Source organism: Thermobia domestica, chromosome 7 (genome assembly GCF_964235325.1).
Source record: "Thermobia domestica chromosome 7, izTheDome1.hap1.1, whole genome shotgun sequence".
NCBI lineage: Eukaryota > Metazoa > Arthropoda > Insecta > Zygentoma > Lepismatidae > Thermobia > Thermobia domestica.
The window spans coordinates 235,949,492-235,976,880 of NC_137460.1; the positions used below are offsets into that span (position 1 = coordinate 235,949,492).

At 35.4% G+C, this 27,389-nt stretch overlaps 2 protein-coding genes across 13 annotated transcripts in view; one reads left to right on the forward strand and one right to left on the reverse strand.

Moving 5' to 3' along the window:
* LOC145690762 (uncharacterized) overlaps positions 1-14,714 on the reverse strand; it is a 94,798-nt gene extending 80,084 nt beyond the window's left edge. For 6 of the 9 annotated variants that reach the window (XR_014132273.1, XM_081765991.1, XM_081765985.1 and 3 more), the window contains exons 1-2: positions 14,467-14,714; positions 4,852-4,943 (exon numbers count right to left, since the gene is read on the reverse strand). The gene's annotated coding sequence lies outside the window, so the exon portion shown is untranslated. Of the gene's footprint in view, positions 1-4,851; positions 4,944-13,579; positions 13,731-14,466 lie in introns of all 9 variants that reach the window. The other 3 variants (XM_081765990.1, XM_081765988.1, XM_081765987.1) reach the window with 1 other exon arrangement.
* Positions 14,715-14,845: 131 nt separating this feature from the next.
* The window catches only part of Pur-alpha (Purine-rich binding protein-alpha), a 361,449-nt gene continuing 348,905 nt past the window's right edge, over positions 14,846-27,389 (forward strand). The window contains exon 1 of one of the 4 annotated variants that reach the window (XM_081765996.1): positions 14,846-14,951. In XM_081765996.1, the coding sequence (XP_081622122.1) occupies positions 14,906-14,951 (46 nt within the window). In that variant the 5' untranslated portion in view covers positions 14,846-14,905. Of the gene's footprint in view, positions 14,961-27,389 lie in introns of all 4 variants that reach the window. The other 3 variants (XM_081765993.1, XM_081765995.1, XM_081765992.1) reach the window with 3 other exon arrangements.

The following is a 27,389-nucleotide window of genomic DNA, read 5'->3' on the forward strand; positions in this document are numbered from 1 at the left end:
GGGGGGATTGAACTGATTTCAGCATGTAAAACAATTTGTTGTTTTAATCAACTCAACAAGGACCCCAAACAACCACATGTTAGACTATCAAACTACCCCACTTGACACCGCCCTTTTCCCCCCACATATCCCCCCCCCCCGCGAATTACCTTACGGATGTTCCATATTACTGTAGTTTATAGTTGCGCGAATGTGTTGAAATACCTAGTTTTGGTCTCATCGACGATATAATGGGTTTCACGTATCGCTAATTACGAATCTGAGGTGAGAGTTCTAGAATTCAAGAAGGATGATCAATATGGCGGATCAAAAACACGAAACTCCTGAATGTAGCTACAAATAGCTGTTTACTAGGGTATTTTGGGTCGTTGGTTACGAATCTGAGGTCAAAATTCTTGAATTCATGATTGCAGATCCAATATGGTGGATAAAAACGTCGAAGCCACAAATCGTAGTAGACTAGAGTGTTTTTAGATCGCTGTTTAAGTACGCAACATTCCTTGATACTTCAGCCACCATGTAGAATTATTCTGCACCCTTGCCCTTTACCAAAACCCACCCACCACAGACATCTTAATGCTGAACGGTGTTAAAATAATTCATCAATTATCTGTTCATTATTTTCATCATTTCGGTTTGCAGCATCTAATGTGGTATTTAGCAATGAGTCATCGGGATATCTAATATTCTGTAAATGTCGTGCATGGCCTAAATACCACAAGACATTTGCAACGTGCGCACATGTACCTAATGTACTAGCACCGCTTTGACATGTACAGTAGTAACCTTGAATAACATTTTGATCATAATCCTGGTCATCTTCATCATTGGCTACATATGCTATGAAAACTTGAAGCTTAGTTGCATTGTGGAACCTTGAGTAGAGACGTATGCGCAGGAATCCCGGTTCAGTTACGTTTTCGTCAAGCTGGAATTACTCATCCTTATCTCGTATTAGTTTATCTTGGACGTAAGAGGATGAGAGATCTACTTGATATGTGCCTACAGTCAAATCTCGTAAGTTAAGTACAGAGAAATCAATTAGGCCTTGATCATTCAGCAGTACCCATTGACCGTTCCTTCCAATAAGATTATCTACCTCCACTCTTGCTTTAACAACGTTCGGCATGATTGACCTATTTCTCATTTCTCTAGCTAATTCAATGGTTGCATCTTGCATGAAAATAACGGGATGGTATCTGTTCAAAATAGCTCCAGCTATGGGGTAGAAACTATTCAGTTTCTTTGCATGTTTCAGATTCAACGTCTGTGCTAGAAACTTAAAAACAGATCTTAGATGCCCGTTTCTTGCCTCGAGTATCCATCGACTTTTAGTAACTAGTCGAGAAGTATTCGCATCTTCTGTTGATAGTTGTCTTTCACGTGGTAGTAGGAGTGCGGGCATTCTATGATCAATTCCTAAATATTCCAGTAAAGAAATTGCATCGCGGTATCCTCTATCTACTAACACAATGACCAGGATTATGATCAAAATGTTATTCAAGGTTACTACTGTACATGTCAAAGCGGTGCTCGTACATTAGGTACATGTGCGCACGTTGCAAATGTCTTGTGGTATTTAGGCCATGCACGACATTTACAGAATATTAGATATCCCGACGACTCATTGCTAAATACCACATTAGATGCTGCAAACCGAAATGATGAAAATAATGAACAGATAATTGATGAATTATTTTAACACCGTTCAGCATTAAGATATCTGTGGTGGGTGGGTTTTGGTAAAGGGCAAGGGTGCAGAATAATTCTACATGGTGGCTGAAGTATCAAGGAATGTTGCGTACTTAAACAGCGATCTAAAAACACTCTAGTCTATTACGATTTGTGGCTTCGACGTTTATATCCACCATATTGGATCTGCAATCTTGAATTCAAGAATTTTGACCTCAGATTCGTAACCAACGACCCAAAATACCCTAGTAAACAGCTATTTGTGGCTACATTCAGAAGTTTCGTGTTTTTGATCCGCCATATTGATCATCCATCTTGAATTCTAGAACTCTCACCTCAGATTCGTAATCACCGATACGTGAAACCCATTATATCGTCGATGAGACCAAAACTGTAGGTATTTCAACACATTCGCGCAACTATAAACTACAGTAATATGGAACATCCGTAAGGTAATTCGCGGGGGGGGGGGGATATGTGGGGGGCAAAGGGCGGTGTCAAGTGGGGTAGTTTGATAGTCTAACATGTGGTTGTTTGGGGTCCTTGTTGAGTTGATTAAAACAACAAATTGTTTTACATGCTGAAATCAGTTCAATCCCCCCCAGCTACTTGGAGGCGGCTTTTTGGGGGGAAGGAGTGGATTTCGGTCTTTGTGCCCATTGAGACTTTTGATCCACATGTTAAGAACTATCAACCAGCGAAGTTTCAACAACATTAGCCGAAAGCCACTTTCCATAAGAAAAGTGCGGGGTCCTTTCTTGGATAAGCGTTCGTTACTTGCACCTCCAATTTTCAAGTAAGTACAACACTGCATTTAATTAATGCATCACGTGATAATGACTTTACTAGAAGTGTTAATGCTCAGAAGGAACTTTATTTGAATCAGCGCAAGATATTTAATATTCTATTCTATAGAGTGGCATATTTAAGGGGGTGGCTTCCGGACTTACGCACTCACCGAAATTTTATCTCAACTTTTTTATTGTTTTATACATACTACAGAATTTTCACATTTTCAGAACTAAGTTAGCAAAGCCCCTCCCGAAATAAAATCGTAAATACTCCCACTTATTCTATGAAATGGAAAACTCAACTAAAATTACACACAAATATAATTATTTTATGCTGTACGGTAGCGTTTGTAAATTTATACGTACGTTTAATGTATCAGACTTATATTCTATATGCTATTATAGACTAGGCCCCATGTAGAAACAAAAACTACTCTGAAAAACTCCTGAGCGTATATTCCTAAATTAAAGAAGTTATCACTAACAGAAATACATGATTATATACAGAACTCCCTTACTCTGTGCTTAGGAAATCATTTTGTAACATATTGGCATTGAAAGATGCCTTCAACGTTAAAACTAAACTCCCAGAGGCGAGCCTACGCACCTTCCCAACAATGCGTGCAATTCCAAGCGAAAATAGCTTCGTTCTCTGAGGAGCGTAGCCCGTAAACCTGTCTAGCGAGCTGCTGAGGCTCAGACGGAAGGGATTCCGACTGTCTCCAACCTACTATTTTGTTACCGAACAAAAAGAAATTTTGAAGTATTGACTTTATTTTATAAGAAACCAAAGATAAAGAAAATATACGGTAGAAAACAGGGTACACCCGGCCTCTGAGCCTCATAGTACGCTTCGCCACTGGGTAAAGGCACTATAGCTAGTTTTTTAAAATATTTCCTACAAGACTCTCGCGGTTCTACATCAGCCAAGATTCGTACAACTCTCTCTTGAAGAACAAACATATCTCTACTTTTTACAGTATTTTCCCAAAATATTAATCCATATCTTAGTATCGGTTCAAATGAGCAGTAATATAACGTTTTGCTGTATTTCGATTTATAATGTTTTTAATGGTTTGTACGGCGAAACACATTTTTTTAAAACCTATTAGCAATTTTATCTATGTGATAAGTCAATTTTAAATTTTCTGACATATGAACACCTAAAAACTTTACGGAGCTAACTTGTCTTATTTCGTTTTCTCCTATTTTTATACTTCCTTTATCTAGATTGTTGTTTGTTAATTTAAAGTTTATTGACAAGGTTCTTTTCTGAATCTACTATTAATTTATTATGATCAAACCAATTCGTTAATTGATTTACGGTATCTTTTATTTTAGTAGCTTATTGTTGTTGGTTTTCACCTATTATTGCTATGTCATCCGCGAATAATGTGGCTTTGCAAAGTTTAAATTATCTGGGAGATCGTTTATGTATATACGAAACACTAGTGGCCCAAGAATTGATCCCTATGGTACGCTGCATTTTATTTTATTCGTTGTAGATGTGAAGGTAGTTACTTTTGAATTTCTCTCATCTACTCTAGTTATCTCCACCACCTGCATTTTATCTGTTAAATATGAGTGAAACCAGTTTCTTATTCCACGCCTCTCTATTTTATATAAAAGTTCTGTATGAGGCACTAAATCAAACGCTTTAGTAAGGTCTGAAAACAATCCTATGGACTTATTTCTTTTATCTAGTAGTTCGCTTACGTAATTCAAATATTGGTAAATAGTGGCTTCCGTTGGTTTCCCTTGAATGAATCCATGTTGTTGTTCTGAAATTGTTCCAGTACTTTGTAAATATAATACAAACTGTTTATTCATTGCTAATTCTAATATTTTCGCGACTGTTGTAATAAGAGAAATCGGTCTGTAATTACCGATATTCATTTTATCCCCTTTTTCTATGAATTGGTCTAACTTTGGTAACTTTTAATCTATCAAGAAATACCCATGTTCGGAAAGAAAAGTTTATTAAATAGCATAAAATTTCAGCTAGAGAGTTATTTACAACTTTTTCGATAAAAGCAGACGGTATTTCTTGAATACCTGCTGATCATTTATTTTTCATTTGATTAATATTTTAATTATATCAGTCACATTTACAGGATATATGTACATTGAATTTAGATTATTTTTTATATTTACTTTCCCAAATTGGTTGCTACTTTTATGTTTGTCATATATATAAATGATTTAACCAGTTCAATATTTTGTACTTTGTTCTTAAAATTGTCGGCAAAAATATCCTCTCCTTTGATCTTCAAAATATCGCAATCCTAGTTGTTTAACAATATTAATATTAATATTTACAATTACAAAATAAGTGCATTAATTTTAAAACAAATAATATATACTTTACCTCCATTTCACCAAAATATTGCACAGTTCCTGTGTTTGCGTAAGAAAACATTGATGTTCAACTTCAATCAAGCTGATGTTTCTTGGAAACAGCTGAAACGATAAAATTACCACTGTCCATCTTTATGAACAATAACACAATAAAGTGCACAAATATTAGGAATTCTACTAGGATCTTTCTATTTAAAGTGTGCTCCTGCTGGCGGTGCTGTCGATGTATGTTTTCACGTACCTCCCTCGAAAGAGAAGGGGCAAGTTGCTGTGGCTGAATAGTTGGATGCGGACAGCGATGCCACAATGAATTATTTCCCGGGCTTCGTTATGCACCGTCTTGTTAGCCATTCTAAGTAGCTTACGATGTTCATTCGCCAAGATCAACCGACTGAATGAAAAAATTGGCACCGCAGCCGAGCTCATTCGCTTTTTTCCCCAAAGCAAAGGAAGTGTTTCCTCCGTAAGAGGATGGCGGGGGTAGGGCCGAAGTATATTTCACATACTTTCTGAGGGCAAACTTGAAATAAAAAAGCCCTAGCTCACTGGGACTTCGCGATGCAAATGTTGTTTCTCCCTCTCAAGCCTATACTGCTAAACTCCAAACTTCCTCTAATACTTTTATTTGGGTACTTTCTAAAAAGAGACGAACTAAAACCGAGTTGCATTCAAGAAAAGTATATTAGAAATATCAAGTAGACAAAATAGCATTAAGTGTTTCGCACAGGAGATAGTATTAGTGTCCCAAATCTCCGAGTATATGAATCGCAGATCTGACCTAATGTCACTTGACAGCTGACACTGAAGTTAGTAGTATATAGCAAAAAGTGGTGGAATTCTTGTAATGAGACGTAAGGCATTGCGCGGTAAATATGAGTAAACTTTCAGCAAAACTGAGCTGCACTTTATAATTTTATTACGATAAGGGCACAAATGCTGCGCAAGTCCGTGATGAAATTAGTGCTGTTTATGTACGAGATACGTTATTAAAAGTTAACAACTAAAAGATGGTTCAGTCGATTTAGTTCTGGAAATTTCAAGGTCAAAGATTTTCCTTACAGTAAGCAACCAATCACAGCAAAAATGGATGGTATTGTGGAAAAATTCAAGCAAGACTGGTACGTAAACAGTTATGACATCGCAAATGACCTAAGATCCATCATCAACCAGTGTTAAACAATTTGAGGAATGTTGGCTACAAAAAGAGATCGACGTTTGGGTGCCACGTGACCTGACTCAAAAACATTTACACAATCGAATTTCTATCTGCAAATCTCTACTCAAATGCAACGAACCTGAGCCACATCTGATGCATTTGATCACGAGTGATGAAAAGTTGATGATCTTTAATGACAATGTAATTTCATCCATCTTCACTCTGGAATTATTACTGAAATAATTTATACTTTTCTAACCAGAGTATATACTTATTTATTAAAATTAAAATAAGTCGTAATAGTTTCAATAACTTAACGTTATCGGAACAGTCTCAATAACATGATATAGATTGGGAAGGAGTCCAAAGTCTAGAAAAAGAGAATAGAACAATAATAAGAAAATGGAAAGAAGCGCGAAGGATTAGGAGAGAAAGAAGATTAACGAAATGGACAAATGCACTGCAAATACATGAATTATGGGATAGAATAATAATCAAGGGTGTGGACAATTATTAAGAGAAGCAATAAAAGTAAAATTATATGATAGAACATTGAATTGGCAGGAAATTTCAAAATCAGCTGATATTTCAAATAATTTGTTAAAATAATAATAATAACAAAGGATAAAACAATAATAATTATACAAAAGGCAGTTATACTAAAAATTTAAAATGAAACAGTAAATTATAACAATACCTGATTGCTACATATTAAAATTTATAAAATGAAACAATTGAAATTACACAACAATATTAATTTAATTGTTACGAAGGTATTTCTTCCAGTTAACGTCTGATGAAGATAACGTTAAGTTATTGGAACTGTTACGACTTTTAATTTTAAAAATTAATAAGTATATAGTTTGGTCAGAAATGTATTAATTTTCTAAATAATAATGTGTGAAAAAGATGGTGGTCGATGCGAGAAAAAGCTCTATAGCCTGTGGCAAAAGCCACACTGATGCCCAGGAAATTATGTCGTGGATTTGGTGGAATTGAAAGGGCATCATACATCACGAGCTGCTGCTGCCAGCCAAAACGATAGACTCAGATCCTTCTGATCGATAATTAGCGCGAGTGCAGTTAGCAATTCAAAAGAAACGGGCGGAACTGGTCAATAGAAAAGCTGTCGTATACCATTTTGACAACACCACACCATATACATCTTTAATGACCAGTCACAAATTAAGAGAACTTGGCTCGTCAGTTTTAATGCATCCACAGTATAGCCAGGAACTGGTACTATCAGACTATCGAAAGTTTCGGTCCCTGTATGGTGTTAATTTAGTTTCAAATCATATTTCATAATTTTTTTGACCGGAAAGTTCGGTAGTTCTGCAGCCACGGAATTCTGGTGTTGCTGAAAAAAATGGCAGAAGGTAATCGAACAAAATGGTCATATTTGGCTTCATAACGTTATTTTCAAACAGGGTTGGCTGGTTTAAACCAGCTGTTAAAAATAATAATAATAATAATAAAAAAAAAAGGTTTAAACCAAAAACGAAAAAATGTTCGTAAAAGTGTAAGTGTTTGTAAAATCTTGATGAACACACACTTGTGGGTAATCACGTTTCACTCCCGTATATTATTCGTATTATATTCAGACCTAAATTCCCCATTCATTACTCAAAAAGATTATGCTACAAAAGCCATTTTTTTTGCATAAGTTTATGAATGTTTGTTTAGTGATTTTTTTGTAGTTGTTATTATTGTTATGTAATTGCAATCAAAGAAAAATTCTAAATATTGTTTCGTTTCAATAATGTTTACTATTGATAAAATACATCGAAATGCCGTACTTTTTGTGTGTGGGGGGAAGGGGGGAGGTCATACAGACCTCACGAGAGGCATTTAGTGAAATGAGAAGTATCTTCGATATCTATTTATGTATAAATGAGTCTGAGCCAAAGTGGACTAAAATAATTCGTATTTTTATTCACTTTTCTTACTGATATGCAAATTAAGTCGTTGTATTTCTTTAATTTGGACCAATACACGTCGTTGTTGACTAACTTGAACTAAATTAGTTCTTCTGTACTCCGTAGTACTTTGAAATTGTCCACATGTAATTCTGTATAATGGTTTCACTTGTGCAACTGTTTATATTTTTGTCCTTTCGAAATGACTCTCGACAGTTATATTAAGAAGCATCTAAGGATCAGTACAACGTTTTTTTTTTTTTTTTTTTATCAGGATTCCTTCATGAGTGAGTCGGCAGACGTATCGCATTTGTGGCCAATTAGTCTTGGTTCCGAGTTCAAATGCAGGACAATTTCTTTCGGATGTAACTCGAGAAGCAGTTTTTATTCCGCTTTAAGATTATGTGACCCCTTACAGCATAACCCGGCTGTTGCATAATAACATCAAGGCGAAACAAACTTATTTCTTTCCATATATGATATGAATATATAGAGCAAATTATTGAAACCAAATAAACCTGGTTTAAACAAAAAAACGTTTTTTTTCTTTTTTGTTTTTTCAATAAAAACCATGGTTTTTGTCAACCCTGTTTTCAAATAACAATAAATGTATTCTGAATTTTGACCTCCAGGGGCTCAATACTTTTCAGAGTTCCGAAAACGCAAAGTTGGATGATGTTAGAAATCATTGAGGTGCTGAGTGCTTTTTACGGGGGTTTAAATAGTAATCATGCTGACTTCCTTATCTACGATGCTTATACCTTACTTACACAGTTCAAGATTTGCCATTTGCATATAGCCGAGTTCCTTACACATTACCCTTCCTTTATGAAGGGGACTTTGCTTATAAAATCTCCATGTTTATGCTGAGATATTACCAATCTGCACATGTATTATAGATGGAATAACGGTAATTACGCCCCAGATTTGCACAATAAGGAACGACTACAAAGTAAAACGATGACTTGATACTAGTGGAAACACGTTCAAGTGTTCAGGGTTTCCTCATGGTCGTTATTTGCTTGATTTACTCCTTGATCACTGATATAAAGAACAAATTTGCGTAAAATTTTGTACATTAGTTCTTTGGCGAAAAAAAAAAAAAAAGTATGCGAAATGTTATAATATATTTGTTATTATTCCCCGATTTCCAGGAGACAAATACAAAAATGTCTCTGTTTAATCAGTTAAAAAGTAATTCAAGAATTCAACCCTGAAAAGAAAAAAAGGTTAAATCAGCTTCACCTAGACTTGCTTCATTCATCAGAAAAAAAAAAAGTGCATTATTGTTTATAGGTTGGATCGCAGTTTAACGTCTCTTTCGCCATCGGGGAAACATAGGATGTGGACCTACAGTTTACAGTAGAATTCGAACCACTGGAATATATTCAAACTTTTCAAGGATCTATCAGCGGAGAGGGCTGGCTTATTACGCATGTGACATAGTCATGGTCTCTGCATCTTTCATGGCTATACAACTACAATAACCACTGAGAATAGAGTATGATAATGTACTTGTTATGGGTATACGTTGTTTTTAATTTGCAACCAAGCAACGAACTGTAATCGCAACAAACTGAAAAAGTTCAATCAATATTCCTTAGATATTTGATATACAAAGTAACTGGAATTTATCCCTCACTGGAAAACCATAGTACACAGGCAGTAAATTTTTAATATTTACTTATTAGAACAAAGACACTTCCAAAAAATAGTTCAAAATGAATTTGGTTGCTCAAACTTTATATCATCATTAAAAATTCATGTTACCTCAGTTAGAACTAGAACTAATAAAACAGGTCTCTTATTGCAAAAAGGTTAGAACCAACATAATGCTGAAGTCACTAATCTGGAGAATATGTTCTGTCTACAACAAATTAAGTGAAAAACATGATAAAATTTATATATGCACAATGTCCTGTAAGATACTAACAAAAACTGTTTCAATAATGTTTACTATTGATAAAATACATCGAAATGTCGTACTTTTTGTGTGTGGGGGGAAGGGGGGAGGTCATACAGACCTCACGAGAGGCATTTACTGAAATGAGAAGTATCTTCGATAGCTATTTATGTATAAATGAGTCTGAGCCAAAGTGGACTAAAATAATTCGTATTTTTATTCACTTTTCTTACTGATATGCAAATTAAGTCGTTGTATTTCTTTAATTTGGACCAATACACGTCGTTGTTGACTAACTTGAACTAAATTAGTTCTTCTGTACTCCGTAGTACTTTGAAATTGTCCACATGTAATTCTGTATAATGGTTTCACTTGTGCAACTGTTTATATTTTTGTCCTTTCGAAATGACTCTCGATAGTTATATTAAGAAGCATCTAAAGATCAGTACAACGTTTTTTTGTTTTTTTTTATCAGGATTCCTTCGTGAGTGAGTCGGCAGACGTATCGCATTTGTAGGCCTCTTATTGCAAAAAGGTTAGAACCAACATAATGCTGAAGTCACTAATCTGGAGAATATGTTCTGTCTACAACAAATTAAGTGAAAAACATGATAAAATTTATATATGCACAATGTCCTGTAAGATACTAACAAAACCTGTTGTAAAATTATATTGTAATACTAGCAGCGTTCACCCCGCTTCGCTGCGGTCACCCCGGAACGCAATAAACGTTGTTACTTAGATAATTTTTACTTTTTCGCTTTCAAGTGATATGATAAAAACCATAGAAGATTGCAGTAAATGTTAACATTATATCGCCTGTCATTTATGTTAACCCGCCCCGCTTCGCTGCGGTCACCCCGGAACGCAATAAACTTTGTTACTTAGATAATTTTTACTTTTTCGCTTTCAAGTGATATGATAAAAACCATAGTAGATTGCAGTAAATGTTAACATTATATCGCCTGTCATTTATGTTAACCCGCCGAGTGACACGGTCATGCGGGTTGCATATAAATACGTTTATTTTTATACCTATGATGAACTAACAAAGGATTTGTACGTTATGGACACTTGAATGGTCAATTATCTCAAGACACTGGTAATTAAAAATTAAAGTGATATGATAAAAACCATCTAGGGTCCAAATCCTAATAACCCCCCAAAAATGAAAGAAATTGGTTCAGCCGTATTAGCGTGATGAGGGAACAAAGGATTTGTGCGTTCTCTTTTATATATATAGATTCCAACATGCTAATTGAGCATCTACCTGTTGTGTTCATAAATAAAAAAAAATACATACATATATACTTTTCTCGTATTCTTTATCGTCAAAATATTTCTGGTCATCCTACCTAACATTATTTCAAAGATACATATTTAGGCAAGTAATCAAAATATATGGGGATATTACCTCTGACATCTCTAATATGAAGAAATATAATTCAAAGTCTAACCTTTTCACCGTGTAATAGTCCATCAGGAAGCTATGATGAGCTGAATTCCTAAGTCAGTGCAGTGTGTTAAGTCATGATCTGATGCGATAAAGCTCTCAGTCACGTAAAGAATACAGTAACATGAATATACTGTATTTCCACTACCCTCGCTTAAGCGCATACCCATCATCACTGGAACCCCAATGCTCCCTACGGACACCTTCCCGTGCTGCTCACCAACTTCACCCTACCCTTACGCGCATTATATATAATTCATGCTCTTAGCACAGGTTGGTTGGTGTTTCTTGCACTGTCATTCTATGGTACATGTCCGCAAGCTATATTTTATAATTTTAAAGGTTAAGCCCTTCTAAAGTGAATCATCACCCAAGAATGTGATTCTTCCCACAAAACACAGAGTCATAAGGTAGTTAAAAGTGAATCTTCTGATGGAAGAGCTAGGGAATTCATGTATGGCCACATGAAATAAGATAGCATCCCTGTTGGAGTTAGTTCCTCTATTATAACTTTTTCTTGTATTATTACTTTCACTTCTGTTCATACTATTAATACATTACTATTCAACTTGTCAAAACAAGGGTACTGATTACATATTTTCCGTCATAAAAAATGGTAATTTTACAGTTAAAATCAGTGGGCGTACACTCATGTCCAAAATGATTGTCGCATATCTATAACTGTCTTCTTGTAAGAACATAATTTGATAATGATTTTGTAGGGTACTTTTAATACTGATACTATGTGAATACTCGAAAAATGTATATTTGTGGTAAATTTTACAGGAAAAGAATTATAAATATGAAAACTAGAATAAGTAAAACAAAATGTTGCTAAATTGACAAGAAAGTTTTATTGTCCTTATTTACTGCTCTTTTGACATGAAATTTTCCACATACATGTCTTTGCTGATTATACACATACTAACATTATAAGAAATACCGGGCGAATTCGTTACCAAATTGTATTCCTACAACAACATATTTATAGACATGCGACAATAATTTTGGACACGAGTGTACATCAAGACGGATTGTGCAGGATAATAAATTCTACTATCGAAGGAAAATTTTCACAATGTAAGAAACTAGTTCTTCCTATTTACAGCTGCAATGTTACAAATGTGAATGAGTGCATACCAAAAAAGACTGTGTGACATACTGCTTTCAACCTTCATGCTAAAGGGTAGGTCGAACATTTAAGACTTAAGTTAGCTTAGAGTAGGGTAGGATGATTTATGTTAGGGTGGGTTGGATTTAGTTTTTGTTTCTCTAGGTTGAATATCTCTGGATCTACTCTGTAGCACTTAACCTCTAATTTCTACCGGCGGAGGATAACTGCACGATGTAGGAACGGTACCGTATATTTTATATTTCCAAGTATAGAGTTACAAGAAACCACTAGATGTGTTCTAACTTATGTAATTTTATGTGATATATGGAAGTTTTTCTGCACTATCCTTGTTTATGCACACACCCAGTGCCTGCCCTTTGTGAACCCGTATTCGTTGCATATAAATACTGCGTCCGGATGTGTGCCATTACAATCACAGTACAAAAAACACAAACAATGTGGAAGATTGTGCCAGGTAATCACTAAACAGCACGAGGGTGCGTTCGAAGGGAGCACGCACGTCAGTGACGGTGGGTATATGTTTGCGAGGGTAATGAAAAAAGTCAATTTTGCTAATGATACGAGGGGATACGTTTAGCAGAAGAGGTCGAGAAGCGCGTAAAAAGCACAACATTTACAGGAGAAATGGATGATGCAAATAGTTAGACGTAACGTAACGTAACCAAAACTAACCTAACCCAACCGGAACTATCCTAATATAAGCAGAAATAAGCGAAATTCCATCATTTTTTGGAAAGTTATGCTGAACCCCTACACTAACATAAACTAACCTAAGCTAAATTAAACTAACCCAAAGTCACCTAAACTAACCTAATGTGAACAGAAATTACTGAAATTGTAACATTTTTTGCAAACAATTGCTGGACTCCTTCTGCTAAACATTAGCCGATACGAATTTCAACAGCACTTGTCATGGTATCATTCAAGAAAACTTGTAAAATAGTACACAGCTTCCGTACACTGCAGTCCATGCACAGCACCTACTACAGTCATCTTTCACATATACTCCCCTATTTTATCCTTCGTAAAGCACTTCTAATGATTTTACACTAGCCCCCCCTCCCCCATACTTGTAAATCTAAAATACAGATGAAATTCTTTGTATTTAATTTGACGCCTGCAGAAATTTGATCTCTATAAATTTGTCTTTTCATGCAAAGATTGAATTTTACCTGTACATTTTCCAAAATGTGGTGCGCCAAAAGCAAACAAGCATCTCTGCGTATGTCCGAAAGTATATTTATACCAGTAAGGGGAAGTCCTCGTAAAATGAATCTGCACCCGTGAATGCAACTCCTATCCTAAGGTACAGCTTCTACGACACTGTGAATGAAATTCGTGATGACATAATTGCATGTAATAGGATAACAGGTAGTATAATAGCACGTAGTCATTACCTGGGCGTATCAGTTTGAACGCATATTCTCAATCTGAACCTATTTATTTAAGCTTGCGCCAAGGTAGTAATAGTCCGGAACGTCTTGGGGATTATTTGAAGCAAGAAAAGTGAAAGAAAAACTTTTTTAAAAATCTGATGGACTACTGTTAATCAGCACTAAAACGAGCTCTACGGGCGAAGCTTACGGCACATGAAATATTTTTGCCTATAAACAAATTAGCATGTCATGTGTAATTAAAAAATATACCTTTCCTAATGTTCCGTTTTTAATGGTGTACTACATAAAATAAGTTACTTACTATTTAAAATACTTTATTAATATACCAACTGTATAAAATTCTAAAGAAAAGGATGAACCGGTAATTTGGCTTTGGTATTTAATAATGTAAGTGAATTAATGCACTTTACGAAGCACGGTTTAAGCCTACCTGGTGAAATACTCAAATGAAGAAACAAAAGAAAAACTGCCTGATACAAGCATAATTGATCGAAATCCTTTTTCGCACTTGTCTTGTGTCAGATAAACGAATGTTTGTACGAAATGTCATGTTTGTTTACAGAAATTTACTATTCTAAATAGTAAATTTGGAAGAATACTTAAATGTCCAACACATATCAAACGTATTAACATAATTTTCTAATCTGAGTTACTCAACTTACCTCTTTAGCAATCACGATTATTAAATATAAAATATCAGCTGACAGCTTCAGGCAAATGGATTTATTGTTATTTAAAATCTCTTGCTCCTGTGCACCTACAACCAAAACAAATAGTCGTCTGCCACTCAGCCGCTGACGTGAACTTCACCTGTTTGTATTTACCTTTACACCGCCTCAACTTGATACTTCCGGTTAATATTTGTTCTGCACCAAATATTATTGTGGATTACTATGATATTTCTACACTTTTCATTGCAAAAGATGTTAAAAAATTGATATTAAAGGGTATTACTTAAAAATTAATGCCTCAAAAACGGTAAAGGGACAAGCTAATAAGTGGTACTAGATTTTTAACGTAATACTTTGCGGAAGTTCTTCCGGCGCATGGATAAATTCCACGGTCTGAAAACGAGGCTTAAAATCGCTTTCGACAAGGGACATGATGTCGGACCGAGAGAGTGGAGATGACCAGCCTCAGGGGCAAAGTACGAGCGGTAGTGACTTCTTGTTTTTGTTTATTTACATTGTTATTGTTGATATAGTTGATAGTTTTAATTTAAGTGAATTAAGTGTAATGAATTGTGAGCTTGACTTTTTCGGGGTTAATCAGTGCAAAGTTTAGACCAAACAAGATGGCGTGTTGACTACCTAATCTCATATAAGAATTTTGATTGAAACTGTAAATATTATGCGGTAGATAAGGCACAAGACGCTACGGAGGACTATGACAATATATAAGGGAGTCAGCTTAAGTTATATATGAGATGTAAATTGTTCGAGTGCTTATTATCATACTTTTTGAACATTCAGTCTGTCGTGTTAACTCCTCCCCGGGATAACAGCAGACACACTACTACACGTGTCATGTTAGGTTTTAACTCGGAAATATTTTGCTTCAGGAAGAAGGTTCAAGCTTAATTATTGGAAACTTATTGCTTTCATTGATTAGAATTTTTGTTGACTTTTCATACGGATATTAGGACATTGTAGATACCTAAATAATGTAGCAAATATTTCGTACATAAATTACTGCAGATGGAATACTTTAAAGGGCAGATTATAACGTTGGCAGTATGCAGATTGGCCAAAACAAATTTTGATCTTTAATGAATTTCCCATGACAAATTGTGCATGATTTTTTGGCAAAAATGGAAAGTCTTGCAGGTAGCACTGTGCAGAATATTCATAAAGTGTTACAATAACCAAAAGTGTATTAGTAATTATTACTGACATAATCATAGGTCGATTACGTGCGGCATATACTATTTCAATCGCTGGTAGCAGTATTCGTGTTATTGATGTCACGAGTTCCTGGGTGAACAAATGTCTGAGGAAACTTGACAGTTTTTTTAAAAAGTGGGCGTATCTTTTTGTATATATCTATCTATTTCGTAATAGGGTATTTTTCTCATTACAATATACAAAATGCGTTGTGCTAATTTAAAGTACCTCTGGACATGTCACGACTAATTTGATACGATGGAAGAATTGCAACTTACACGAAATCTGGTGCATTTCCTAATATCTGCTTAGCCGTTGATTTACATAATTGAACGTATGAAAAAGCTGGTTTGGGTTATAGGCACTGAAATAGTCGTATAATCATTATCAAGGTTTTGAATGCTTGAGATGAATTATAAATTGCTTCGTATTACCTAGAGAAATATAATGATTGTGAGCGTGGGGCGGTACCAACTTCAGGTATTTTTATGACATGCAGGAGAGAGACTTATTCGATACCCGGAAGAAACCCATTAGAAGTGGATCAGAAAATTCTTTAAATATTAGGTCCCGGGCCATAACATAAATGCTAGAAGTGGCTGTTCGTATTCTAAATAAACAGAAACCTGTCGTGTAAAGAATTTTAGAATGATGAGGTAACTGTCATCAATACAATCTCTCGTTGAATGAGTTCAAGTTTCCGCACCAAAACGAAATGTAATATTTGGTGTAGATGCTGAAAAAAAAAAAAAAAAAAACTTGAGAATTGATAAAGTAATTTAAATAAAAGTTTGATATGTAATGAAGCAAATAAGTAGGGCAAAGAAACATCGATAGCCTTGTATTTTAATTATGCAAGTAGTAAAGAGTTCCACACACTATGCGATACAGCCTAGTTTCTGATTCAGAGGATTGAAAAGAAGAGTTAGGTATATATTCCACTAGTTCTACTAACTTCCATATCCAGGAGGTACATGGAAGAGCAAAAGCATTCATCAAATTTTAAAGTTTTTTGTTTGATAGGGGAAGATTGATAGCGGGTAAAAATTGAATAACTAGTGTATGAGAAAAGCGTATTTTACCAGCGTATTGTAGGAAGGGAAGGGGGGGATGGAGTATACAAAGATAGGAATCTTCTACTTTCAGCCATTTTTTCTATAATGTAATTATAAACTTAAAGCACACACAAAATGCTTTCCAACTTGTTAAATAGATGTCGAAGTTAGAATTGCTGGAAACTAAAAAGTATAGCAGAGAGGTTCTATGCAATCAAACAATAGTTCCAGTTGTAATTTAGTTTTCTAATATCTAATATGCTGCAGATGCAACATAGAATTATCATTCGTCGGCATTATACATCCTCAATCGTGTACAGATTTTGAGACATGGTTATATTAATTGTTAAACATGTAATATAGATACTTAATACCCAATATATAACAACACTGACACGTACAGTATTGAAAAAGCATATTTCACTGCCAAGCAAAACAGGTTACATTACCTGTACCTTAGATTTTGATTTGCTTTGAGCTGTTTTGTTTATACTGGTCTCTGTTGTGGGTTTTGAAGTAAAAGGGGGCGGAGTCAGTTGAGTTACAGTTCAATATTCCTGTATAAAATCAGAGGTTCCGCTTCAATATTACTGTACATCTCGAAAATTGGTATTGGTTGTCATAGTATGCTATTTTTGGGTTCAGATTTTATTTTAACAGTTTATTCCGTTCTTTATGACCTGTCCGAACACAAGGACAAATTAGGTATTCGTTGAATAATTAAATTACAATCTGCTAAAAATTTAACTTTACAGATCTCAGTTTAGTTGATTTCCCTACGCATACTCGAACAATGACACTACCTTCAACTATGAGAAAAAGTGATCATAGTAGTTAATGTAGAAACACAAAAATCTTCCTTTATGCGTATATCCCACTTTCACTAACATTTCTTTTCCCTACGAACACCCTAGCATGGGTCCCTCTTGTTTCAATCTTTCTCGCTCGGATTAGATGCAATACTAGCTTGTAGTGATTACCTATCACAGGTTGGAGTGTGTTTTCACACAATTGGACGGGAAGGTTCTAGATTACTGGTCCCCCATGTAGGTTAGTAGCTGGGTTGGTTTCTTTCTATACTAAAGTTTATACATTTATTTTACACAGTATTGCCGAGCGAGCGTGAGCGAGTGAAGTCGGGTTAGAGCCCCGCAGGGCACGTTGTTTTCTGTCTTTATTACTGCTCAATGGGAAGGGGGACCTGTAATCTAGAACCTTGCCCAATTGGACCATACGTACCGTACATGTAAAGATACAACAACAACTATCTGTCTCTAAACACTTCTAAGACAGTCCAACTTTTCGTGTCTGCATTAGGATACCAACTGGAACCTGTAATGTACAGTTAACTTCCTGATAACTTTGAAGGAACTATCTCTGAATTTTTCACGAGAGTGGAAAAGAATTTGGTTAGATAAAATACTCAGGGCGCAATATTTCCAGTCGCCAGGTCGCCATTGACGACTAGAAGTTTAGAGCTTGCGACCAGTGTTGCAGTAAGAATGGTTTACATGTATATGGATTGTCCGATTCAAAAGTGATTATCCTGAATCTAGTTGTCTGCTTTTGAAATTGTATGCCCTGATCTTTCTTTGTTAAACCAAATGCAGTGTGGGGAGGGACCTCTTATAAGTTGTGCGTGAGAGACTGGCATCATTATTTTTGGATTGACCAGTGCAGCAGACTTTGAAATTTTTCGGCCTTCAATACTATTGGTTAGACATCCCGCTAGGAAAACGATTAAAAAAAAAAAAAAAAAAAAAAAAAAAATAGAAATTTGTCAAAATTACATTAATCAAAATTTAGTGTACACTGACGACAAAGAGTGAAAGTCTTTTAGTGTAATATATTAATCCCGAATAATCTGCTCTTGTGTCTAATGGCAACGTTGAGACGATGGTTGATATCTATTTATAAAGATACAAGTCATTCGTTTCTTGATGGGGAGACTCCTCACTTTACCTTATCTCGAGTTTATATATTATAGATACCTTGCGTCAGTGGATATAAAACACTTTACTAATCTGTATCAGTTTTTTATTACGCATTCTAGTTTTCAAATAGATCTGTTAAGCAAATGTCAGCCGAACAGATTGTGACCTGTTTGTAATTACGAAAGGTCCATTTATTATTAAGTGTTCTGGACAATGAAGCAGCCTGGATTCCCTTTATTTTTGCTGTAACCTTCCACAGAGCCTTAGGTATTTGATGTAAGAACTTATAGGTTAGTGTCGGATAATTTTCTGTAAGAGTTACTCAGAAAACTTTTTAGTGATTCAGTATTATTCCAGACATTTCCAGCTGAATCTTCACGAAGATTACAGCGTAAGTAACCGAAAATTCAGCCATTATTATTGTGCAGGACAGTTTTCAAAATAGACAAGATTTTTCATGTACAATTTATCCTTCGAATTATATCAGTAAATGCTTGTAAGTACTCTCGTGGAATTTCATTTTATTATTGTAAATTGAACGATTAGCTCACATCAAAGTTAAGGTTCCCCCTTGCTAAGAAGAATTGAAAATAGGCCTAACTTAGCACTTTTATGTAGTTTTATGTAGAAATGGTGTGCATGCATAGCTAGAGGTAAAGGCTTCTGATATTACAAGATACATGTGGCTGTGTTGAGACTGTAATCCTTGTAACTGGTATCTATATGTAATGAAAAGGGTAAACTTTTCATGAAGCAGCTTTTATCGACAAGGTAACGCATTAATTTCATCAGTTTTACTGGTTATTTTTTAAAGGCGAAAATGTAATAAAAGTAGTATGTAAGTCTAGAAATGTGAGTTTTGACTGTGTTTTACGTATTTTCCCTCCCTCAGTACGTCAGTAGAATATATGATCAAAACATTTTCAGCTGTTTACAGTTTTGACAAAATGACATTGCGCTTAAACTTGATTACTTGTTACATTCAGTTCTGTAAAATAAATGTATTGTTTTATCAGCGAACTTAAAGAGTTTGTTACTGAATTGTCTATGTCTGTGTGTCTGTCCGTCTGCCTGTTATTTGCGATTTTTTCAATTTGAGCCCACCATTCGATAGGGCATCAAAAAACTATCTGAGAAAGTGGTGGAATTTTTTGCGTCACTCTTACCGTTCCCTAGATATTGGCCAAAAGAAGGCCGATTTCCGGAGATTTAAGGAGCCATATCTCGGGAACCATAAATTAAAAAGAGATGAGTTGATTTTGAGTTTAACGTCCCTCTGAGCAGCGAGGCTATATGAGACGTTACAGAGAGATGATATTGGTGTTGATCAGTACCTAAGAGGATGGTAAATATTTTGATACCAAATAGTAACCGGTGGCCATTGGCCAAGTGGCGACCGTTCCCCAGATATTAGCCAAAAGAGTTCGAATTTCGGGAGATTTAAGGAGCCGTATCTCGGAAACCGTGAATCATAGAGAGGTGATTTTTTGCGAGAAACAGTAGAAGGTACAGATAAAATGTTTTACATGTAGAAACAATCACAGTTATTCTTTCCGCTATCTCTCAGTTCATTTTAAGTTCGTTCTGGCAATTCCCAACTGGTTTAATGCCACATTCCGAAAAGATAGCATGGCCCGATCTGTTGTATCTTGTCTCGACTTCAGTTTTCGAAAGTGTCACAGTCTTCTGGTTTGCAAAAAAAACAGACAGAAGCCTTGTACTTTGAAAAATGTGCCTTGCACTTAAACGTAACGCGTTATATCAGCGTTCACGTAGATTGAATGGAAGACCTATTATTGGTAGTAGTAATGCGTGAGAGCTTGGAAGTGGTATCGTGCTTATGATTGTAAAACATTTCAAAGACGATACACATAGATTTTGTCAAGGGTACGTCTGGATTGTACCAGTAAGGTATTTGCCAGCGAAGTATTACATTTTCTGCAGTGTATTCTAGTGCAGTACAGAGTCTCCCAAAAGATCTGCAAAAAAGTAAAAAGCTGTAACTTTGAAAGTACTACTTACAATTTTGTATTTTGTTTGTAATGTGTAGTGGAAATGTGAAAATTTTTGTTGGCAACAATGAGCGGATGTAAACGTTGACGTCATAACCGCAAACCACGTGACAAAGATGTCGTCTTCTCAAGAAAAAGCGCAGTGTGTGGCGTGGTTTTGTGAGTTAAAATCTAGTGTTTTGGTGAGAAGAAAATTCCGACAAAAGTATCAGAAACAACCACCTGCAGGTTCAAGTATCAAGAGATGGTACGATAAGTTCCTAGCTACCGGAAGTGTCTTGGACTTGCCTCGTAGCGGAAGGCCAACAACCAGTATTGATGTGATTTTGTCCGTGCATGAAAGCGTGTTGCGAAGTCCAAAGAAATCGTTGAAACGCCTTGTGACTACTGGCTTTGGGAACATGTAAAGGCAGAAGTTTATAAGCAAAAACCGAAAGATGTTCAGGACCTCCGGAAGAAGATACCTGATGTAATTGGGAGTATTACGGATGAAGCACGTCGAAATGGCATTCTTGGATTCCCAAAAGGACTTCAGCAATGTTTGGACGTAAATGGTGCTCAGCTGGAGGTTTGGCGTTGAAAAATGCTTGGAAACAAAATTTCAGACTTTCTTACAAGTCCACTAAAAGTTTTGTTCAAATACAATAAATGGTTACAAAGTTACAGCTTTTTACTTTTTTGCAGGACATTTGGAAGACCCTGTATATTCCTTCCATTATAGCTGTTAGTTGCAATGCTATTCAGCAAAAGCGAATATTGATGTGCATGTAGAGACTGAAGGTAATACTTTTCCCAAATGCAGAGTTTGGCAAGATTACAAATCCCATTCTCAACCTCTTAAGGTGGTTCACATTCTGTGACGTAACTCTCCGATAGAAATTGGAGATGTAGATGTTTTAAAAGAAGCCTCGACCGACTACATTTTTACGGGCAGAAGTGTAGTGAAACTTAGAAACCTAAACCTTATAGTGAAATAGCCAAATGTAGGTAGGGCCTCCTACTCGAGTTTTTTCACTGTGGGTACATAGTCGGCGCGCCGCTTTACTCAAGCCGTTTTCAGTGGTTCTTGATCGAGCAGAAATGTAGTGAGAATGATTTCTAGGGTTCGGATTATACCATTAATATTTTTAAGTCCTAACCGTTTGGATAGTTTTTAATCTCATAACTAGTATTGTGGGGTCCAAGTGAACTTATTATTTTTTGATAACGTGATAATGATAGGTATATGGTATTTTGAAATCACAGGTTATTGTAACGCGTAAATAAATGTTTTATATTTCTCTGATTTTTTTTACCGATTTCAGATTCCAAGCTGCATTAGGCAGAGAATATGTTCATCAGATGGTATCTTTTGACTCACAAGATACTAGTTAGGAGCTAGGCTAATTAATGAATTCGTATTTACGTCCTTCGTGAGCAGGAGCGTAATCGGACGAGATGTACTCTGTTGTACGTTCGATTGTCTGCTACTGAGAATTGAATTCGGGATTTTGTACATTACCCAATAGACCAAGGACGAATGTTAAATGGGCCAATGTGATGAGGTTGAGAAAAGCTGACATCGGGGTGTTAACACACTTCTGTTTGAATATCTGTTCGAACAGGTGTAGTCTTACACCTCCCCCCCTCTCCGAAAAAAAAATCGCCCTTATGAGAACAGTGTACTCGCTTTCATGCAGTAGTAGTTAGAAATACTTTAAAAGATACGAAAAAACTCATTATACAAGCTCTTTACGTAGGATATTGTAGAACTTGAAAGAAAGTTAAATAAATACTGAACCTTATTTAATGAAACTTTACAATTTTAAATTTCCTAGTAATCTGTACCTAATGTGTTTTGATACATGTTTCTTTTGCTTGATAGGATACAGTTCTGTAAAAGAGGTAGGTGTCTGTACGTTGAAGCAGTAAGAGACTTCTATTTTTTTATGTTGGACAGTATAACAGTAGTTAAATAAAGACAAATACCCCTCTTACCTCTTGCAGTGTAGAATTTCGTTCTTCCTTTCTGTAATTTTTTCCTTGTTGATTCACTATGGCAGATATAGAGGAAAAAAGCTATCTACAACGAAAGCAGTAAGATATTATTACTAATTGATACTGTGCGATTGCACATTTGTTAACTTCTTGTTCACCTCAACCATAGGTTGGTGGGCAACATGGGAATTCTAAAACTTTCCTCTCCCTTGGGCATCTGTTAACAGTGAATGAAAATTCTCACGTGTTCAAACGTCATGGTTTTGAGGTATTCTCACGTCTTCCTCAGCACATCTGGAGAAAACTTGTCGCTGCATAAGAGAAGTGGTATGTGAAATTCTTTACCTATCCAACCTGTAAGATTTAAGTGATGGGATAAGTTTCTACCTCGATAGTAAGCTTTTCTTCTATAATCCCATCCTTTTATTTTACAGAATAAACGAACAGACAATTTTGTACGTCATATCTTTTGTACAGCAACAGGTTTTCTTCAGATGCACTGAGAAAGAGTTGAAGAATACCTCGAAACCATTCACAAATTTTGTTTTAAAGTCTGAAAATTTTTATTTATTGGTAAGATGTATATTTTGTTCACATGTATACAGTAAATTTAGTCTGTGGTTCACTTTAACTGTAGAAGATGCTATAGAGAACAAAGTCGGAAAAAAATAAAACTGTTTTGTAAATTGAAATGTAATCGTAGAATCTGATTATGCCTGTAAAGGAGTGGCTAGTAATTTATTTATGAAATTTTTAAAGGATACATGTGACTAAGTTAACCCCCAGAAAATGGATGAGTTCATAAGTGTACAACAGTTCTAGTCCCTTTAAATTTAGAGACATTCATAAAATTTTAGAACTCAAGGTACTGAAGGTCACTTGATATGCTTCATTCTCTTGAAATGCTGGATTTTTCCATGTCGAATGGTAAAAATTAGTCACATATTTGTAATATATCCTCACTTTTCATAGACGAAATATTCTGATGGACAGCTACACTCCTCCTATTACTTATGGACTTTAAAAATTGAACGAATTATTTAATTTTTATTCACGGCCGCTATTTGACCATCACTGATAGAGGCCATTGGTTTCAGTGATAAACCTCTTATCATCCGTCTTTTTGACATCTCTGTTTGCATTCGTGGACAATATCTTACGATAGACTTCAGAGAAATTAAGAATGTGTGCCATTGTTTTATGCAGTTTTACTTCCGAAAGAGGGTATGCATAGGGTTTAATAATAATAATAATAATAATAGAGTGGTCATGATTTATCGACGAAACTAGATATTGAGATCGGTTAAGAGCTTATTAACCAACTTGAATTGACATATTGTTTCTGTCGTAAGAAAAGGTGAACAAGCAGAATGTCTGCATATAGGGCACAGAAAAATACTTCTTCCTCATTATGTTGTTTAGTATAATATGCTTCTTGGTGCAATATTTATTGAAGGAATAGTGCTCGGTATATGAAGGTGTTGTACGCCTTTTTCATTTGTGCATGCCATGAGTTCTATCAAGAGCATGTCCTTGTAATGTGAGAGTTAGAAATTCCTATCGCATACGGACTGTTCCGAAGGTGGGCGTGAATTCATCCTCTTATTCCAACTCCTGCGAAGGATGAATTGAGAGGTCTCAAAAGAAGCACGAAACTGGACCAATTTTAGTGCAGCTTTCTGTACATAAGGGAGGAAATTGTTTAAGATACTGATTTTTGGTCTCGATTCATAATATTACTTTGCTGGAAGATATATGTGGAGTATTTTCTATGATCATTTAAGCATTGAATTGGCCATAAGACATTATATTGGGACCTCAGTGGTAGAAGACTCACCTCGTCCGTGAAAGTTCCTGGTTCAATCCCAGCTATCCCCAAGTGATCAATGTCGTGGACAGATACTCTGTTTCCTTGGAGTTATCCCGTTCTCTCTCTCTCTCTCTCTCTCTCTCTCTCTCTCTCTCCATTTCATTGTCACTATCTCTCTTATCCTTGGTGCATAAACGCGGGACGTTAAACAGAGTAGTAATCATAATAAAATAAATACAATTAAGAAAAGGAAATGTCAATTTATTCAGACCTAAGAGGGACGGGAATGGAGAATGGCGGAAACTTCATAACAAGAACTGTGAATTATACCGTTTGCCTAACATTAGAATCGTTAAATCTAGGAGACCCAGGGAGCAGGTTATGTAGCCAGGATGGAAAAAAAGGTACGAACGCTTTCAAAATTTTAAAAGGAACCTCAATTGAAAAAAAAAAAGAAAGAAAGAAAGAAAGAAAAGGAAGACCTAGGCGCAGGATGGGAAAACAATATTAAAATAGACCTCACAAAAATAGGAATACGATGTAGAAAATAGGTGCAGTTGTCTAAGGAAAAAAGTCAGTGGAGTGTCATTGTAAATGCGGCATTGAAACTCGGGGTTCCGTAGGCCATAGGTGTGGCTACTTAAATTGAAGATGCAGCCGTTTATGCTAACAGAAGATGAGTTGAAATGAATCAGTTAGTTAAAAGGCTTTGAAGCTTTCATGATTCTTTCAGTAATTGGTAGACTGTGGAATGTCGTGGGTATATAGTTTGACATAACACTATCCATCTATACTTAAGGAATTTATGATTTCAAATACAGAACCTCCAAAAAAATGAACACTACCCTTTTATAGTTATATACACGTTCAGAGAAAGTTCAGTACAATCACGTTTTCTACTTCTTATCTTAAACTTTACATACGATACCAAACATCTCCACACTAGAGTTTTAGAGTGGTATATATTTTTGTTACTTAAAGGAACGTTTTTGTTTTGCTATTTCTATACCATAAGGATAGATTCCATGTGATTTGATGAGTTTGATATAAGTCCTTTTAGAAGCTGCTGAGGAAGACAAGGGGTTTCCATTGAAAATTTCAACAACTAAGTAATAGACGTATACCAAGATTAGTCCAAATGAATATTTTGTAATAATTCCTGAAGTTATGTTGGATTTCTGTTCTAGGTTTTGCATTTGTATTTTCAATTATTATCAGAATAGCGTAACGCTGTTGTGGTTTCTTTTTCTGTTGAAAGATTTGACACCAAGACTGATAACAAAGATTTCATACCTTTGTTACATTTTTATTATATGATTCGCGTTAGTTTTATGTGTAAAAACGCTTTTTATCTAAACAGAAGTACTCAATTTTGGAACCGTTATCCTACCTGCCGTTGTCTGATATAGCGTACACGCTTTTATATGTTCAGTTCGGTGCAAATCTGGGCGTACTTCACTAGTTATTTAAAAAAGAAAAAAAAAGTATATTTTTGATTAGACAGGTGAAGACTTAAATATTAGAACTTACGTACGCGGAAGATAATTTACATCTTACATCGTTTAGAGACAAATTAATATCGATATTTCTGATACTCGTCGTAAGTTTTTTTTAAGTAATGATGACGTGGAATGTACTTGACATGTGTGGGAACTTCCAGAATAGTGTTGAATGCTGTTTCGAACAGTTATATTGATTACATTGGCGAGTATGTTTTATATAAAGACACCTACATTTCCTTAAATAAAGAGAAAATTAGTGATAAGGTAATATTTTTATCGGTTAGGGTAGTTTTTGAGGGGCTCGAACTGGTTGAATCCAGACAAATTTGGGTACGTGTGTGGACAACTTCAGTCATTGAGTTAAAGAGGGATAGATTGCTCGTACAACCAATTGCAAGTTAAAACATCACACGAAGTAGTAAACTGAACACGTTGTGTGTGGTTCCCATAGCGTCACAGGTATGGAGGAGGAAGAACGTATGAAGTGAAGGAAGAATACACTATGACGAGGAAGATAATAAAATAATAAAAATATTGGTCTCCATTACTTGTCATGGTCAGAGCTTTACTTAAGACTTCTTTGAATTGGGTAGTGACGATTGACATGTTGCTCTACTGTACAGAAACTTATATGGGCTTTAAATTACATTCGTGAACTTCGAATCCTTGATTCAAAGTATTAGATCCTAATGTTGTAGTCAGTGGTGAATCGTTACCTAGATTAGAAGGATTTTGACAGTTTACATCACATAATAGATCTAGCCTTGGTACATTAATTAGTTATTTTGTATAGTCTGATGCTAATTGCAGTTTCTTGACAGTACTTGATTTACTTTAACAATTTGGTTGCATCATAAGTAAAATTTAAGTCAGGATGTTAAATTGAAACTAACAGATTTTTAGCGATAACAATATTCAAGATTTTGTAGAAAACTGTACAAATGAAGATAAATCCACTAGAATTTGAAGATCTATGTATTTCATCCATTATATTTACATGGTTTGTAATTACTTAGTGAAGTAGTTTTGTTGTATTCTTACACCGAAACAAAACTGTTTTCCAGCCATTACGTGAACTACAGAGCTGTCTTATAAGAGAGTGTGTTGCTAAGCTGTCTGTGAAGTGATTTTACGTGGTAGTCTGTATACTGATGTTAAGTAACGCGTCGTTGATGCATAAGGACGTAGAGAAAATGAACCAGCCCGTTTGTCGTTGAATATAGGTCAAGATCAGAATTATCTTAGAAGTTGGTAGTTTTGCTGGCGACTGCAGTTGATCTGGAAAATTAGGGAAAGGCACACTAGAGAGTTGAATTGAGATAAGCTTAACATTATATGTAGGTAATGTCTCCTGCAATTCGATCACATTGTTAATGTGGAGAAAAATTTTTCATTCTTAGTATATTTGGAAA